Here is a 19,391-nt window from a genome sequence, read left to right on the forward strand (position 1 = left end):
AAAACACATGTAAAAAAAACAAACCCAAAACTATTTTAGATCATCCACAGAGAACAGTTTCAGTAATCTTCTGTTTGATTAGTTTAAAGTAGATCTATTCATAAGTTTTGCAGTTTTATTCAACTTCATGATGTAAATTGTAGCCAACAGGTGGCAATCAAACATAAGCAGCGGGAATGAATACTTGGGAGGTTTCATTTGAGTGGCTGCTTTGTAGTAATAATAATGGCTGAAAACTCATTTCCTCCTTATCTCTGTCTTTTTCAGATGTTCAGCATATTAAGCGACGGGACATAATTCTGAAAAGAGAGCTTGGTGAGGGAGCCTTCGGTAAGGTGTTCCTGGCCGAGTGTTACAACCTGAGTCCCACTAAGGACAAGATGCTGGTGGCTGTAAAGGTAAGCTACATAGATATAACTAGTGTGTGTGTGTGTGTGTGTGTGTGTGTGTGTGTGTGTGTGTGTGTGTGTGTGTGTGTGTGTGTGTGTGTGTGTGTGTGTGTGTGTGTGTGTGTGTGTGTGTGTGTGTGTGTGTGTGTGTGTGCGCTCAGAGCATTATAGAAACAGACTACTGTCTAAAGAGGCTTTAGCTCAGGTGGTAGAGCGGGTCATCTACTGATCGGAAGGTTGGTGGTTCGATCCCTGCCTTCCCCAGTCTGCATGCCAAATATCCTTGGGCAAGACACTAACCCCAAATTGCTCTCTGATGCATCCATCGGAGTATGAGTGTGTGTGTGTGAATGTTACTGTATTTCCCGGACTACAAAGCGCACCTGAATATTAGCCGCACAAGCTAAAATCAGGGGAAAATCCTGTTTTGTACATACATTAGCCGCACGTGACTAAAAGCCGCAGGTGTTTCAATTTTGACTTATCATATGTAAGAGAATATGCACAAAGGGAATTGTCAGGAAAAAGATGGCTGTTTGGAGACATCACTTTTATTAATATTTTGAAAAACAAGTTATGGGTACATATTTGCATAACTTTTTAGGTATATGTACAAGTAGTGGTAATTACAAGTACGAAACGTACTGTGCTTCATAAATGAGTAACAAATGTAGTACATAACAATAACCTACAGCACACCAGAAAAATAGATCCGGACTACCTTTTAGGCTCAGGTGCAGTGACACGGCTTTAACAAGAAGAAAAGTCAGTCATTCACCACCATCTTCCTGCGCACTAAAACCACCAAAGTCCTCTCCTCCAGTGTCGGATACGAACAGGCTCAGGATGGCTACGTCATCCACTCTCCGCTTCTTTCCTTCGTTGTCACTTTCAAAACCAAACAAATCCTCGTTGTCAGTGTCGGAGTCGAACACCCTCAGAAGGGCCGTGGCGGTGTCCTCCTCTCCATCATGCAGCAGTCCAGCCCTTCAAAATCCGTTGGTGATCGTGGATGTTTGCACACTTTTCCACGCTGTCAGATTCCACCGGTGGAGTTGAGCATAACTTGCTTTTCGCAAGTTTATCGCCGCTCGTCATCCACGACTCCCGCTGAATGCGTAGCGCTACTTTGAAGTTTGTTTTTCGCACTATGTTGCCTGGCGGATGGACATGTGACCAACATACCACTCTTGAACCCCGATACTGTGTGTCTGATCACACGCCCTTCCGCCAGGCAACGTAGTGCCGTACAACAGCGGAACAAACAAAACAAATCGTCTTAGGATATGACAAAAATCATAGACAATCCATAGAAAAGCTGCACCTGACTAAAAGCCACAGGGTTCAAAACTTGTGCAAAAAGTAGCGGCTTGTAGCCCGACAATTACGGTACTTAGAAAGCACTTAGAAAAATGTGCTGGTGTGAATGGGTGAATGTACAGGTTGTGTACTTGTACATTGTGTACTTGTAGAAAAGCGCTATATAAGAACCAGTCCATTTACCATTTACTATGACCTGGATGACTGAGAACCTACACAGATGAGTCAGACTACTACACTCTCTTCGGTGTCTTTTAACTTGACCTCTGATGTTGCCCAACCCAAAACCCTGACTTCTTTAAAATATTTCTGGCCCATTCTTAAAAGCTGGGTCTGTGGCAGGAAATCAACCAATTTAAATCAACTCTACCAATTCTGCCAAGAACTGTGGTCAAATATCCAGCCAGAATTATGTCAGAAGCTTGGTGATGACTACCAAAAGCATCTGGTCGAAGTTAAAATATATTAGTGAAGGAATCTAAGCACTGTGTTGATTCAAACTGAGTTCAAAGAGCAATGGCAATAACCCTTCACAAACAGTGCAGTCTCTGCACATTTCTCATTAACATTGAGGTTATCATCCCTGTCCACTCAAAAAGCCAGTGTGAGTGTGAACACATCTCCATGAAACACTGCAAACTGCATTCACAGTTTTCCTTTATTCTGTTAATAAGCTTACCTAGCTCGTCCACCCTATTTTCCAAGGACTTTACATCAATTACAGCTGGTACATCCTGTTTATATTTCTTCTTAGCTGTCCACTTACTTCATGGTCTGTCTCCCCTGTGGCTCCTTCAGAATTACAAGTCTTACTCCAGGCTGTAGGACATGAGATGCAAAACAATGAGTTATCTCAACTTAGTTGTGCAAGGAAGGTCAACCTTATCGGGTGATAAAGTCATTTAAAACAGCACAGCAACAACAATAATGGGAAGTGCTGTAACAGGCTGCCACTTAACAGGGTGCCAAAAAATGGAAGTCTGTGTGACAACTCACCGGTGTTAAGTACAGAAAATAACTGGCATTTGTGGTCAGATGCTGGCAGAATCTGGCCCAATTTAAGGATCATTTACTGTAAGTAATTAATGAAGTTTCTGTTGAAAAGTTCACGAGTGCATATAACTCCCTTGCTTTGAAAAGCTTATGGATATACACATGAGGGAGGACTGTTACCATAGCTATCCGAGCTATCCGAGTGTAACATTTGTGCTGTGATACCATTGTATGACAACAGAATACTCTCTGAATCTCCCAGACGCTGAAGGATCCCACACTTGCAGCCAGAAAGGATTTCCAGCGTGAGGCTGAGCTCCTCACTAACCTTCAACACGAGCATATAGTGAAGTTCTACGGAGTGTGTGTGGATGGAGACCCTCTCATCATGGTCTTTGAGTACATGAAGCACGGAGATCTCAATAAGTTTCTCAGGTAAGTCAAGCATTGAAGCAGCAGGTGTGTCTTTCTTCTTCTACAGGGTTTTGATGACAGTTTTACCAGTAGATTCTACTTGTAACAGTGCTATTCACTAATGTGTGTCTGTGAGAGATATGATGACAATATTAAAACATCTATCCATCCATCCATCCATCCATTCGCTTCCGCTTATCCTTTTCAGGGTCGCGGGGGGCGCTGGAGCCTATCCCAGCTGTCATAGGGCGAGAGGCGGGGTACACCCTGGACAGGTCGCCAGTCTGTCGCAGGGCCAACACACAGGGACAGACAACCATTCGCACTCACATTCACTCGCACATTCACACATTAAAACATCTATTGTTTCATATTGTACTCTATTATTTATTTCGTGATGTTGCAAAACACACTGTTTACTGTCAACATTTTTCATTGCTTTAGATAACAGTAATGGTCACCAAAGAACTTCCTAAACGAGGGGCTACCTCTGTAGCATGGACATGGTTTATTATGGAAAGTCTGACACTAAGCAGGAAACTGTATTGAACAAATTACGCAGCAAACATGTCCTACAGACATTAACACAACAAACCTCTTCCACAACCTAAGCAAGACTCATAAAAGAGTATGGACTCAAAGGTTAGAACTGGCTTTTCCCAGTAGCACGCCATATAATAAAGACTCATGGAGATAATTGCAGCCATTACACTTCCATCTATAAATACAGTTATGGCCAAAATGATCGGCACCCCTGGAAGTTTTCCAAAAAATGCACAATTTCTCCCATAAAATTGTTACAATTACATTTGTTTTGGTGTACACATCTTTATTTCCTTTGTGTGCAGTGGATCAACATAAACAAACTTGAATTTGACAGCTTTTCCCACAAAATGCAAAAACTGGGCTGGACAAAATTATTGGCACCTTCAACTTAATATTTGGTTGCACTCTCTTTTGGTACTGCAATCATTCACTTCCTATGACCATCAACAAGCTTTTTACACCTCTCAACTGGAATTTTAGACCATTCTGCATTTGCAAACTGCTCAAGGCCCCTCAGATTTGAAGGGCACCTTCTCCCAACAGCAGTTTTGAGATCTCTCCATAAGTGTTCAATTGGATCTAGATCCGGACTCATTGCTGGCCACTTCAGAACTCTCCAGCACTTTGTCTTCAACCATTTCTGAGTGCTTTGAGAGATGTTTGGGGTCACTGTGTTGCTGGAACACCTATGACCTCTAATGCAGACCCAGCTTTCTGGCACTGGGCCCTACATTGACTTCCAAAATGTTTTGGTAGTCTTCAGATTTAGTGATGCCTTGCACACAGTCAAGACATCCACTGCCAGAAGCAGCAAAACATCCCCAAAACACCTTAGAACCTCCACCATGTTTGTCTGTGGTAGGTGTTGTGTTCTTTTCTTCGTAGGCCTCATTCCGTTTTCTTTGCAGAAGATTACGTTTTTTAAGTCGAACCGTCTTGCATTAAAATTGTCCTGAATGTCCTGCAATTCTAACAGTGCAACCCTCTGATGATTTTCTCATCAGAGCCCATGGGCCAGATGCCATGATCCTAGTGGATGGACAGCCTTTGCAGACGAGTGGTGAACTCGGTCTGTCCCAGATGCTTCATATAGCCAGCCAAATTGCAGCTGGGATGATCTACTTGGCATCTCAACACTTTGTGCATCGTGATCTGGCAACCAGGAACTGCTTGGTGGGGAATGGTCTTCTGGTCAAAATAGGAGATTTTGGCATGTCCAGAGACATTTACAGCACAGATTATTACAGGGTAAGGACATTTTTCTTCTTGTATTTTTGTCTTCCTCTTTTTTATCAAAACTGGAAATGTTTTCAAAGATGAGCAATGAAATGGTAAGTTTAATTAAGTGCAGCTCTTCACATATGGTACACTTATACTGTGAGGTGTTACAGCAGTAATCTGTGGAATGTTTACATTTACCTTCAAGTTATATTAGTAAAGCATGGTTATAAATCAAGTCAAATAATCAAATCTTTAAAAAAATCATGGACATTGTGCCTATACTGCATCAGTTTGGTTAATAAGGCCACCACTCTTCCCCTCACACCCCCTTCTCTGGTCTGTGGATTTTTGAGTCACTAATTTAGGCTGCTCAGTCAAAATGGTGGTTATTACTGAGGCGAACACGCTTTGCCCAGAACAATCTAAATTAGTTTTATTTGCAGATGGGCAACATTGCTAAATTGTAGACTTGTAGTCAAGATTGCCAAAACCAAGACCAAAACAATACCAAGACCAGAGGGTATCGAGACCAAGACGAGACCGAGACAAAAAAGTCTTTAAACTGCAGCCAGATGCTGCTTCGTTTACGGGTGTCAGGCATATTTATGTGTTTTTGCGATGCACTCGCACAGCCCTCCTCACCACTGTCTACTGTCTCACTCACTTACTGAGAGGACAGACGCACGCTCCACTTGACTGTCGCGTCTCTCACCCTCTCTGTTTTTCACATAATGATATTATCCTATATCCTCGCATGTGATTGGCCACAATATGGAGGGATTGGAGCATAGCTGAGCCACTGTGTGAGAGCTGAGCAGTGAAAGGAAATTGAGTGAGGAGCCGGCTCTCGCTCAATGGGAGTCGACTCTTCTTACTCACTACAAAGCACTCTCTAAGCACGGCGCTTAGAGCTGATGCTTTTGCACACAACACATTAACAAACGTAACGTTGTGTGTCATGGATACTGTTGACTCCAAATCTCCCGACCACTATGTCGATCTGAAGCTGCAAGACCGAGACAGCGAGACCAAGACAAGACCAAGACCAAAGTCCGTCAAACTAAGACAAGACAAAGACCACATAAAGTGGCCTTGTGACCGGATGTAGAGTTGGATGTCTCGAGACCGGTCTTGGTCTCGAGACATCCAACTCTACTGAATTGTTCATCATTAATGTAAGACCTGTAGTATCAAAAGCCTTTTTAAAAGGCAAGAAATACACAAAGTGTTTCTTCGTGAGTACCATTGCATTTGACATATCTTCTACACGTTTCATTACAGTTACACTGATGTGTTTACTCTGAAGACATATTGGTAAACGCTTAATGCCAGTTTATAAAAACAGCTTTTCTGAAATTTTCAAGAGCTGGAAAAGCAGAGGAATTGTTCTGTAACATCTGTTTTATGACAGGGACCTTTGCAAGTGCATCCAGAAAGCGTTGACAGCACTTCTTTTGTTCCACATTGTGTCATGTTACACCCTTATTCCAAAAGAGATTACATTTATTTATTTATTTTTCACCTCAAAATTTTACACATAATAGCCCATAATGATGAAGTGAAAATTTTTTGTGTGAAATTCCTGCAAATTTATTAAAAACAAAAATATGATATGTTCTATATATTTTCTGAATACAGGGTGGGCCATTTATATGGATACACCGTAATAAAATGGGAATGCTTGGTGATATTAAATTCCTGTTTGTGGCACATTAGTATATTCGAGGGGGCAAACTCCTCAAGATGGGTGGTGACCATGGTGGCCATTTAGACGTCGGCGATCTTGGATACAACTTTTGTATTTTCAATAGGAAGAGGGCCATGTGACACATCAAACTTATTATTGTCGCAAGTAATGTAATTGTCGCGCTGACCTAGTAGGTCTGTGTGGCTGTTACTCCTCTCTTCCTCCTCCTGCTCACTACCTGCTCTGTGCTGCTGCTTGCGCGTGGCCGCTAATTAGACCTTGTGCAATCTACAACTAAGCGCGGCCTGGTGCGAGCTGCTCCGCCAGGTGAGCTGAATTAGAGCAATCAAGGGCTGGCGTGCCTAGTAGACCTTAAAATGCATGCAGCAGTCATTTGACCTGGGTGCAACATACTGAGAGGACAGCAAACAAAGCACAATCCACTTTCCACTGTGAGGAAGACTTTGAACTAGATGGGTTATCGGTTTTTCACCTATCCATCTACCTACCTACCTACCTACCTACCTACCTATCCATCTACCTATCCATCTATCTACCTATCAGCTATCTAACTAGCTGGTCAAAATAAAGTGAGTGAAATTCAAAGTCTGGTCTTTTTCAAGTGTGGGCACCTCACAGACAGAGAACACTTGACAGTAATGTTAAGTAATGTCACAAGAAAAACAATGGTGTGCTTGGTTTCACCGTAACTTTATTCTTTCATGAGTTATTTACAAGTTTCTGACCACTTATAAAATGTGTTCAATGTGCTGCCCATTGTGTTGGATTGTCAATGCAACCCTCTTCTCCCACTCTTCACACACTGATAGCAACACCGCAGGAGAAATGCCAGCACAGGCATCCAGCATCCATTGTTTCAGGTGCTGCACATCTCGTATCTTCACACCATAGACAATTGCCTTCAGATGACCCCAAAGATAAAAGTCTAAGTTCGGGAGACCTTGGGGGCCATTCAACTGGCCCACGACGACCAATCCACTTTCCAGGAAACTGTTCATCTAGGAATGCTTGGACCTGGCACCCCATAATGTGGTGGTGCACCATCTTGCTGGGAAAACTCAGGGAACGTGCCAGCTTCAGTGCATAAAGAGAGAAACACATCATCATGTAGCAATTTCAAATATCCAGTGGCCTTGAGGTTTCCATTGATGAAGAATGGACCCACTATCGTTGTACCCCATATACCACACCAAACCATCACTTTTGTTGTTCCAACAGTCTTGGAGGGATCCATCCAATGTGGGTTAGTGTCAGACCAATAGCGGTGGTTTTGTTTGTTAACTTCACCATTCACGTTCATGAGTTATTTACAGGTTTCTCTTTGTTCACAACCATTGACATGTCGAAGAGGTTAACACGTGAGGAGCGGATCGAAATTGTGTTGATATCTGGTGAACGCAGTAACCGGGTCATTGCAGCAGATTTCAATGCAAGACACCCTACGAGACCACCCATCTCCCATGCTACAGTTAGCAAACTGCTTGCTAAGTTTTGTGAAACTGGTTCAGTGTTGGATTTGCCAAAATGTGGATGCAAGAAAACTGTCACTAATGAAGAAACATCAGTGGCTGTCCTAGCTTCATTCAGCAAGAGCCCACAGCGTGGCACTAGCCGCATGTCACTGGAGAGTGGCATTAGTCCAACATCCCTTCGGCAGATATTAGCTACTCACAAATGGCACCCTTACAAACTCCAGCTACTGCAGCATCTCAACGAGGATGACCCAGATCGGTGCACAGAATTTGCAGAATGGGCAAAACAAAAATTGGAACAGGACCCTCAGTTCATGCAGAAGATTTTGTTCAGTGATGAGGCAAACTTTTATGTGAATGGTGAAGTTAACAAACTTTGTTTGTTAACTTCTGGGTCAATCTGGGTCAATCTGGGTCATCCTCGTTGAGATGCTGCAGTAGCTGGAGTTTGTAAGGGTGCCATTTGTGAGTAGCTAATATCTGCCGAAGGGATGTTGGACTAATGCCACTCTCCAGTGACATGCGGCTAGTGCCACGCTGTGGGCTCTTGCTGAATGAAGCTAGGACAGCCACTGATGTTTCTTCATTAGTGACAGTTTTCTTGCATCCACATTTTGGCAAATCCAACACTGAACCAGTTTCACAAAACTTAGCAAGCAGTTTGCTAACTGTAGCATGGGAGATGGGTGGTCTCGTAGGGTGTCTTGCATTGAAATCTGCTGCAATGACCCGGTTACTGCGTTCACCAGATATCAACACAATTTCGATCCGCTCCTCACGTGTTAACCTCTTCGACATGTCAATGGTTGTGAACAAAGAGAAACCTGTAAATAACTCATGAACGTGAATGGTGAAGTTAACAAACAAAACCACCGCTATTGGTCTGACACTAACCCACATTGGATGGATCCCTCCAAGACTGTTGGAACAACAAAAGTGATGGTTTGGTGTGGTATATGGGGTACAACGATAGTGGGCTCTTTGGGGTCATCTGAAGGCAATTGTCTATGGTGTGAAGATACGAGATGTGCAGCACCTGAAACTACAGATACTGGATGCCTGTGCTGGCATTTCTCCTGCGGTGTTGCTATCAGTGTGTGAAGAGTGGGAGAATAGGGTTGCATTGACAATCCAACACAATGGGCAGCACATTGAACACATTTTATAAGTGGTCAGAAAATTGTAAATAACTCATGAAAGAATAAAGTTACGTTGAAACCAAGCACACCATTGTTTTTCTTGTGACATTACTTAACATTACATTACTTGTGACAATAATAAGTTTGATGTGTCACATGGCCCTCTGCCTATTGAAAAAACAAAAGTTGTATCCAAGATGGCCGACGTCTAAATGGCCATCATGGTCACCACCCATCTTGAGGAGTTTGCCCCCTCACATATACTAATGTGCCACAAACAGGACTTTAATATCACCAACCATTCCCATTTTATTATGGTGTATCCATATAAATGGCCCACCCTGTACAGTGCACACATGAAGGCTAAAAATATAGACAACATTTTTAAACTTTAGATGGGCTATTCTGGTACATTTACATTTGGTGTATGGCATAATTTTCTTTTACATTTTCTGAAGACAGGTAATCTAAGTGTGATGTCATTCTTCTACAGCCATTGCATTGTGAAGTCAGCATTTATTTTATAACGTGTTAAAGCCAAGAAAATGTCTTTTGCTTGTTTGAGTAACTAAGTGGAATGTGTTACTTTGTTATCTGCAAAAAAGACTATGAGTGCCCAAAATTCAGTCCAGCATGAATTCATGTATTTACTTTTATATTCAAATGATTATCACAAATGTATAAGTCAGATTTGCCATGTTGATTCTGACTTGTTTGTGTACGTTTTGAAGTTATCATACTGCTTATACCTTTCCCATAAAGCATTTCAATGTGTGTGTATGTATCTGTATGTTCAGGTGGGAGGTCACACCATGCTGCCTATCCGCTGGATGCCCCCAGAGAGCATCATGTACAGAAAATTCACCACAGAAAGTGATGTGTGGAGCTTTGGCGTTATTCTGTGGGAGATCTTCACTTATGGAAAACAGCCATGGTTCCAGCTCGCCAATAATGAGGTAAACTATTATTTCAACACTGTCATTTGCTGAGGACATGATGTAATTACCAGGAACAAAACATTTGAACATTTTACTCAAATTAGCTTTTTCCCCTAGGGACCCAATTTATTAGTCCAGCTTTGTGAAAAAAAATAGAGGTGCATATATCACTGTAACTTAATGAGCAGAACTAATAGCCACTCTCATTTTACCTAACTTCTCCAAAAACTTATGAATTTCCACAAAATAATGTTGTAGGGTCTTTAACTTACATTGTAAAGCACCTTGAAGCAATTCTTGCTGTGCTTTTGTGCTATATAAATAAATTTCAGTTGGACTGAATCTGTCTTTTGGTGGTGTAATTTTCTTGGAATGCTCAGTTGGTGCCCTGTCTCTGACATCCCCTGTTATATGGAACTGGGCCTTCAATTTAGAGATGCTACTAGGACTCACTCCAGATACTTCTGCCACTTGGTTTTGCAGAACATCAGCTTATGGTTGCCCTATGGCACGAGTCCTAGCTAATTTAGTCAAACATGGCAAGTTCAGAACAGACACCAACTGACCACTGTAGCAGGGTCCAAACTCACAGGTATCCTTAATCAGATAACTGATTGTCAGTACCTTGGGTACCAGAAGCTCAAAAGAATTGTCAACAGCAATTGACAATAAGCTGTTTGTTGTTGTTTAGAGTCTAAGCTGTGTTTAATTACTACAATGTCAAGTGCTTGATGTAGTTTACAAGATACTGTAACCACTCCCTTTTGGATATAACAAATAAAACCAAACACCCTCAACTTAGACCAGAAAGTTACAGAGATACTCCAGGGGACTGAGACTTCTCTGCTGGATTACCACATCAACGGACTCTATCTCACCCAGAGAGGAGACACTGGGGCAGTGAGAGAGAGCACAAGTGGGACAAGTATGAAGGTATCTAGATTAGGCTAGCCACTAGCCTAAAGAGGCCATTCTGGCCAATGTTCACTCATTAAACAACAAAATTGATCCAGTATATCTTACACACAGTGCAAGATGTGCTTTTATTTTCATGGAATCCTGGACTACATCCTGGACTCTTCCATTCAGCTAGATCAGGTAACAATCTATCATGCCAACCAAGTCTTAATGGAAGGAGGAAGGACTTGTGGCAGGGCAGTGTTGATGTTTACATCAGCAGCGTTTGGTACTGAAATCTACTGCTGTGCACAAACACTGTTCTCCACTGTCGGAGTTTGTTATCATTAAGTGCCAACCAGTCTACCTAGCAAGGGAATTTACATCGATTGACCTTATTGCTGTTTGCATCCCTCCCACCACTAACGCCACAGCTAGGACCGTGGAAGATAACTACTGGATGCTGAGTACACCAAGTCAGGCTCTCTGATCACATCACCATCATTCTGAGACCTGCATACAGACCCAGAGTGAGGGCCTTCAGACCAACACAAAATCAGATGTGTGTAGCCAGAGGGGGCCTCCTCTGCTCTGAAGGATTGCTTCAGCACTACAAACTGGTACATCTGACCGGTGATCAGCATCGCGGAGCACGACGTCCGAACGGCATTGAGGAGAGTGAACACAAGGACAAGAAACAGGGTAACTATGTGAGAATGCTGTTTGTTTATTACAGTTCAGCGTTTAACACAATAGTGCCCTGCAGACTGTTCACAAAGCTCAGGGATCTGGGACTCAATAGCCGTCTGTGTGCTTGGGTGTTAGACTTCCCCACTGGCAGAACTCAGGTGGTGAGGGTGGGCAGATGTGTCTCTAACAGCATCAACACAGGAGCACCACAGGGATGTGTCCACCCACGGCTCCAACACCATTGTGAAGTTTGCTGACGACACAGTGGTGTTGGGCGCCATCTCCAACAACGATGAGACGGCCTATATGGATGAAGTGAAGAATCTGGCATCGTGGTGCCAGGAAAACCACCTCCAGCTGAACGTTGGCAAGACCAAGGAGCTGGTGGTGGACTTCAGAAGGAGTCAGCACAGAGACTACAAGCCCATTATCATCAATGGAGCTCCAGTGGAGAGGGTGCAGTCCTTCAAGTATCTCAGTCTCCACATCTCCTCAGACCTGACATGTCTGCCCACATTCAGGTCCAGACCAAAAAGGCTAGGCAGCGCCTGTATCACCTACGACAACTGAGGAAGTTCAGGGTCTCTCCAAAGATCCTCAGGATTTTCTATACAGGCGCTGTGGAGAGCATCCTCACACAGAACATGACATCGTGGTTTGGGAACAGCTGTGTGAAGGACCAAAAAGCTCTCCAGAGAGTGATCCGTACAGCAGAACGCTGCTGCAGGATTGCTCTCCCCCCGCTTCAGGACACCTACACCAGGAGATGCCGGACTAGAGCAACGCAGATACTGAAGGACCCGTCCCATCCTGGCAACAAACTGTTCCAACTTCTGCAATCTGGTAGAAGGTTCCGCATCTTCCGGGCAAGGACAGAGAGACTCAAGAGGAGCTTCTATCCCCAAGCCATCCGGGCCCTAACTATGCATGTGACAAATAAAAAACCTTGAACCTTGATCATCAAACAATCACCCACCTAAAACAGACATTAAGGAATACGCTGACGCTGTTGCAGCATACATTGCAAAATGCACTGATAATGTCACTCACTGCAAAACTGTTACTGTCCATGCTCACCAGAAGCCATCGCTCACAGGACAGGTTCATAGGCCCCCCAAGGCAGCCTTTAGGGCCGGTGACACTACAGGACTTGCAACAGCTATAGAAAACCTACCCTGTGGTATCAGGAAAACAAAATGACAGTACAGTAAGAAAATATCTGGTCCTTTCACAGTAACAACAGAGGTCTTTCTGCAGGGTCTTTCTGGTGTGGAATCCAATCCTCAGTGGACACTTGAGTGCCCATTGAGGTCATTACTGGCGTAACAAGGGAAGAGTCTGTTAATGATCTACAGATGACGACACAATTATTAGCCCCCCTATTAAAAATTAGGTCAAAATTATTACCCCAATCATGCTAAAAGTAGGTTGTGTATCCTTGTTGTAAGGTTTCATACATGTTTTCTGAGCAATCCCAGGCTATTTTTGTTGGACCTTAGTCTTCAGGTCACCCCGTGGGTTTCCAGTGGAATTTAAGTCAGAGTTTGAAGCAATAACCCAGACCCAGTTTTGCTTCAAAATCTTCACATATCCTTATTTCTTTCTTATGATGCAGATGACACAAACAAGTACAATCACTGGCTTTAACAATGTTCAGATTTTCCTCATACTCCTGGCATTAACAGGAAAACTCAGTAGATGTACTGCTTGGTTTCATTTGTAAGAAGGGTATTTAAAAGAAGTCTTCCTAAGGTTCAAACATTTTAACATTATTGTTAAAAGGCTGTTTTGTTTTCTAAAACTGTACTCTACAGGATAATATGTACCTGGATTATTTGTATGATGTAGTCATTATATACTGTGTGCATCACTTGTTGCCTGTCAGTGTAATGACACTCCACAATACAGCCATAGCCCCGGCCAGTGCATTGCACAACTGATGCAAGTCTGGTTGCATAGCAGTCCTTTCTTAAACAAGACAGTAAAGTATCTCTGCTCAACTACTGGTCTCTGTGTCTTTACAGGTAATCGAGTGTATTACTCAAGGCAGAGTACTGGAGCGCCCAAGACTCTGTCCTAAGGAAATCTACGATATTATGCTTGGCTGCTGGCAGAGGGAACCGCAACAACGTCTCAACATTAAGGACATCCAGAAGATGCTGTTTACTTTGATGAAAGCCACACCAGTCTATCTGGACATACTGGGATAATAATAGCCCCAAGGAGACACTAATGGAATATATTCAAAGCACTGAATTGCCCCCGAACAGAAGTGATCTGTCTGCATACTCTGTGGATTAGGGGCTGAAAATACCCTGTTTTCATCTGCCAGATATTTGAGGACTGCAACTAACACATTGTATATTATGTTTATTTAACTGGACCAAAATGATCTGAATTGCATCAGTACCTAATAATCTGGAACCTGCAAATTCTATACCCATTTTGTTTTTTCAAATGGAATTGTAACTAAAAAGACTTAAGTATACAGTATATATTGCAACGATGTGGAGTGATTATGCTGATTGTTCTGATGTGGTATAGTTAAGGTGTCACATCATAATAATGTGGGTTTCACCCTGTTTTGATCATAGCAGCACTAGTTCTAATCAACTGTTAATAAACCCTGACCTGGACTGGTAGTTTACTGGTAGTAATCCTGCCCAGGATTACATTGATCTCAGTTGGTTTCACAAACCTTAAGTAACCTTCTAGTCTTCCTTTGGCTTATCTTCGCCAGGTCTTCATTTGTGAAATGTGAAAAGTCAGAAGGATTAATTTATTCTCTTTTTAATTATTTAAATTTTTATCTGTGCCCAAGCTGGTCAATTTCCCAAAATCTTTCTCATACCTTGGGTTGCAATGGTAGCCATCTTTAATCTAAAGTAATGATAGTGACTATAAAGTTTCAAAGTACTAGCATTTCTGTTTTCTGTTTTTAACTTTTGGCTACCCCAGAAACCAATGGCAGAGCCAAAATATTTTCAGGGGTGGCCAGGCTGAAAGGCTGAGGTTGAGCACAGAAAATTCACTTTCTTTTTAGAGCCCTTTCCATCCCCCCTTTTTCAGAGAAACAGTATTCACTAGATGTAATTCAGTTTCGTGGATCAGCACATGGATCCCTAAAACGTTTTGCTGTTGGTTGTTTATGTTACACTGTGGCCACAATTTGGCTCTGCCTCTGCCTGAAACCACCAACAGTCTTGTGACTTGTGACACAGTTGTTCTGACGCAGGTATTTGGGGAATAGACCACAGTTATTGAGCATTTACAAAGACCAGATAGTTGTATCTTAATGTCAAGGAAATGTGTAGTTTGTGTGACCATGTGCAGATTATATTTCTTGACTTTTCTTTCTGTTCATGTATAAATTAAGGAAGGAGGTGAAAAAATAGAACAATGCACATAAATCAAATATTTCATGTACAGCAGCTGCTACACATGACTGCTGTTCTTAAGTGCTAGTTCAGTGGCAGCTTGCAACACAGTTTTTATCTGAAACATCATTGTTACAACACTTTTAAGTCCTGAGCTCATGATAGCTCACTGAGCTGCTTAGCTTTACAAGACCCTGACCATACCTTCCAATCCTGAGCCTGGAAGCATGGCCTGAGTGACTGTCTGCCACTATAGAAATGGACCTAAGTGCCTCCTACTTCTTTCTGAACACTAGGAACCAGGAAAGTAGTCTTTCAAAATAATAGCACTTTTACATTTTGTTTACCTGCCTAATGGCCACTAGCTGTAAACTCTTGTTTTTCTTATTACCTAGTTTCATAAGTATCTACTGTATTTAAAAAAATTAAATTTAAAGCAAAAAAAAAAAAAAAAAATTAAAAGCCAAACTACCCAACGTGAAATTGAAATTACATTACATATACACTAACCAGTCAATTTATTAGGTATACCTGTTAAACTGGTCATTAGCATAAGTATTAAATCAGCCAATCACATGACAGCAACCCAGTATATTTAGACATATTTAGACATTGTTGTTGACCATAACTATGATCACAGTATACCCATCTTTTGGGGTGTGGTGAGACCACAGCTTCACGTTGTGGATGTAGAACCAAAAAAACTGTACTAACTGTGTCAGCATGGATCAGAATCTCTGAGAAATGTTTGGGGTACCTTGTTGATTTTATGGCGCAAAGAATTATGGCAGTTTTGAAATTAGAAACTGGCCCAACTCACTATTAGCAAGGTGTGCTACTAGACCATTTACAAATAACCTTTTGCCATTTTCCAAAGCTAAAAAAAATGAATGAACTGATATATGTGTGAACTGAAAGGATAATACTTGAGACACTAGGATGTATATACTGTAAATCTGTCTGTCTTAAGATATTTATTTTGTTTTCCTATGTTGGATTATTTTCTTGTTTCTCAATATGTTATTATATGATTAATTTAAATCTAATAGATCTTTTGATTTGCTTTCCAGTTGTAATTTACTGTCACGAGTTGCATTTATCTCATTAGAGACTGGCTAAAAAAAATCTAGATTTAAGAAATGTCAATTTGTTTTGTGTCATTTTATACTATGCATCCATCGATTCATCCATATTCTTCCTCTTATCCAATTCAGGGTTGTGAGGCATTTCATATAATTGAAATAAATTAATAAAAAATAATAAGTCAGGAAAACCGATTAAAACTACAAAGTTACAAATGCTAAAAAGTCAATGTTTTATTGCCCTCTTCAAGAACTGTTCAAGGATCAAATGCATTCTTTAATTTAAAAGAAATAGTTTGTCATTCATCGACCACAGTCAAAAAATGACAACACTTTCATCAGTGTGTCTAATGATGTGTCGTGCACCTAGTCTCTACACTGTATTTGAGATTTTAACTGTTTTGTCCATACTGGCCTAAAGAATTTAAAATCTAGTCTCACAAGGAATTCAGTGCATAAAGTTGTTAACTTCATATGCTCTTGGGTCAATGAGTGAGTACTGGGTTTAGCATTGCCTTACTGACTCTATACCTCAGTTTTCAGCGAGCATCATGAGATGCAGGAATCGGTATTTTTCTTTATGTTACTTGAATCAACAAAGGGCAGCAGCATGCTGTCCATTAGCTTGATACATGAAACCCCTCCTAAGCCATTAGAAGAGTCATCTGAAGAGCAAAATGAAAAGCCTTTAATTAATTATTTATTGATATTTGAATGTATCATCAGTCTACAGTGAAAGACAGACTTCATTTATTCCGTCCCTTATTGTTAAATGAGACAGATTTACAATACTGTGAGTCACTGTCATCCTATTCTGTGCGTGATGTTTGAGTGTCACGTAGTTGGTGTTGGTTTTTATAAGATTTTGTTTCCCAAAAGTGTATTTATTCTAAAACAGTTCATCTAAAATAACTGAACATATACCTGGGATTTGCATTGATATATAGGTATATTGTATAAACATTAAGCAGGTGCATCACCTGCATTGCCTGGGTAGTATGAAGAAATCTGATTCTGTATCTTTTCTAAATTTAGATTAGAGCTGTGTAATTAAAGATATGTGCATTTCTAAACTGCAATCCTAATGCTAGGATAAAACATGATCAAAGTTATCTTACAGTAGACTTGCTTACCAAGTATCATCCATAATGTGAACTCTTGTTTCTAAGCTATTCATTTCATTTGAGCAAATTGATTATATTTGCATTAGTGTCAGTGCTTTAAATTGTGTCTTTCTCTCACTATGAGTGTTTGCTTACTCCAAGTCCTCCAGGAAGTCAGTATTACTTAGTGAATTACAGAATTAAATTTTGTTTCATTTGTTTTCTACACACAAAAGAAAATCCAGATTTTAGAGAAATTTCAACACATTTCTAGAAAAAGTCGGTTGCACAGAACTCTAAACATAAAATCAAAGAAGTTAACTCTTTCAACATGAAACACAGCACCCTCAAAACTGATTCTTTCCAACTAAACAACACAAACAGCTATTATACGATTAAGAGAGAATAAAAAACACTGATTGGATCAATTCAAAACCTACCATCAGAGGTGTTTGACTATGTCTTGGCTTGGCTTGGCCATGGTACATACTTTTTTTTGTTTTGGAAAAGTATACATGTTTATTTTTATTTTGTCCTTAGATACCATTTACAGTTATCTAGTGCATTATAACCTTTGTAATGGAAATAAATGAGAAACAAAACAAAGCAAATCAGTGCACAGATTTTTAGAAAAAACGTAACAAACAAAACATTTATTTGTTACCACAATACAAAGTTTTCAGATGAACTGACAAAAATAAAAGAATGCCTTCTTCCTCCTAGGCTTTTTTCTTACCTTTCCTCTTCCTTTGTGTTTTGGTTGCTTCATCTTCTCCCTATCACTTGAAGCTGATGCTATCCTCTGATACAGGATCGTTCTTCCGGTTGAGTGGTTCAAAGGAGGAGCATGAGCGAGATGAATTAATAGTCAGAGTGTACTTTGAGGCCATGTTTCTAGAACAAAATGTGTTTGTGTTCAGAGATTTGCAAAACTGTGATTTAGATTTGAGTGAGAGCAGTGGAACTCTTCCTAGCAGCTTGGAGTTATGATGATGATACAAAAACTTTATATTTTTACAATTTTGTACATAGTTCCACTTTTTGTTTGTAAGAAATGGGCAAAAGATCATTCATCTCAATTTTATTTTTATGCTCAAGCCAAAATTAGGGACCCAACAAGCCATGTTAGAAGAAACTGAAGAACAGAACCATATTCAATTCAGTTCAGTTCAATTTTATTTATATAGCTCCAAATCAGAACAACACTCATCTCAGGGTGCTTCATACTGTAAGGTAAAGACCCTACAATAATATGGAGAAAACCTTTACAATCAAACAACATCCTTGGTAACACTGGGAAGAAAAAACTATCTTTTAACAGGAAGAAACCTCCAGCAGAACCAGGCTCAGGGAGGGGCAGCTATGAGTGGTTAACCTTATCCTGTTTTCTCAAGAGACTTTCCTAAATGCTGCAAGCATGCTATTTTGATACATGCAAGCTTCCTGGAGGACACAATTGGCTAGCAAAATACATCAAATTGTATTACAAAACAGAAATCACCAGATAAATGTTTCCTGTATGATCAAGCCTTAAGCTTTCACAGACTGACAATCTTGGTTGTTTCTAATGATATTTGGGTTAAATTAAATCTTTCTCTCTGTTTGCTCTTTGTATTCTTCTTTTTCGTCTATTGTGTTCTCATTTATTCTCTTCCCCTTTCCCACTGTCACTTCACCATACAAAGTTTCTAAGCTGAATATGTAAGAAACATCATTACTCTATTAAGAATCCATGTCTTTTCTAATTGTTGTATATCCATCTCAACACATATGTATGTGAATCATTTGACTTATAAAACTTGTATAACATCTTTCTGAAAAGCTTAGACGTGGTGATTTTTTAAGGTGGCTCTGTGTATCATTCTGACTCTCAATTCTCATTAAAACTGACTTCAATGATCTTTGCGTTCACTTATTTTTTAACCAGAAAAAAGGGGAAATAAGTGACTCATACTCATTATGTAACATCAATTCCCTACTTCAAAATTATATTATTCCCCAGACATTTATATACATATCTGGAAACTGTGGCTCAGTTTCTCAAAGCTCTGAACACAAACTGTGTTAATTGGTTTGTTTTAATTGTTAATTGGTTCATCAAA

General features: G+C 40.7%; 1 protein-coding gene across 3 annotated transcripts in view; it reads left to right on the plus strand.

Moving 5' to 3' along the window:
* Nucleotides 1-19,169, plus strand: part of LOC146665411 (NT-3 growth factor receptor-like) — a 110,197-nt gene extending 91,028 nt beyond the window's left edge. Inside the window, exons 15-19 of one of the 3 annotated variants that reach the window (XM_085413086.1) lie at nt 268-398; nt 2,965-3,137; nt 4,667-4,910; nt 10,000-10,158; nt 13,752-19,169. In XM_085413086.1, the coding sequence (XP_085269212.1) occupies nt 268-398; nt 2,965-3,137; nt 4,667-4,910; nt 10,000-10,158; nt 13,752-13,937 (893 nt within the window). In that variant the 3' untranslated portion in view covers nt 13,938-19,169. Of the gene's footprint in view, nt 1-267; nt 399-2,964; nt 3,138-3,324; nt 4,631-4,666; nt 4,911-9,999; nt 10,159-11,471; nt 11,729-13,751 lie in introns of those variants that run through there. The other 2 variants (XM_085413087.1, XM_085413088.1) reach the window with 2 other exon arrangements.
* The last annotated feature ends 222 nt before the right edge of the window (nt 19,170-19,391 follow it).

Source organism: Rhamphochromis longiceps, linkage group LG7, assembly GCF_057381845.1.
Source record: "Rhamphochromis longiceps isolate RC_006_pf linkage group LG7, R_longiceps_female_GT1.1, whole genome shotgun sequence".
Lineage (NCBI taxonomy): Eukaryota > Metazoa > Chordata > Actinopteri > Cichliformes > Cichlidae > Rhamphochromis > Rhamphochromis longiceps.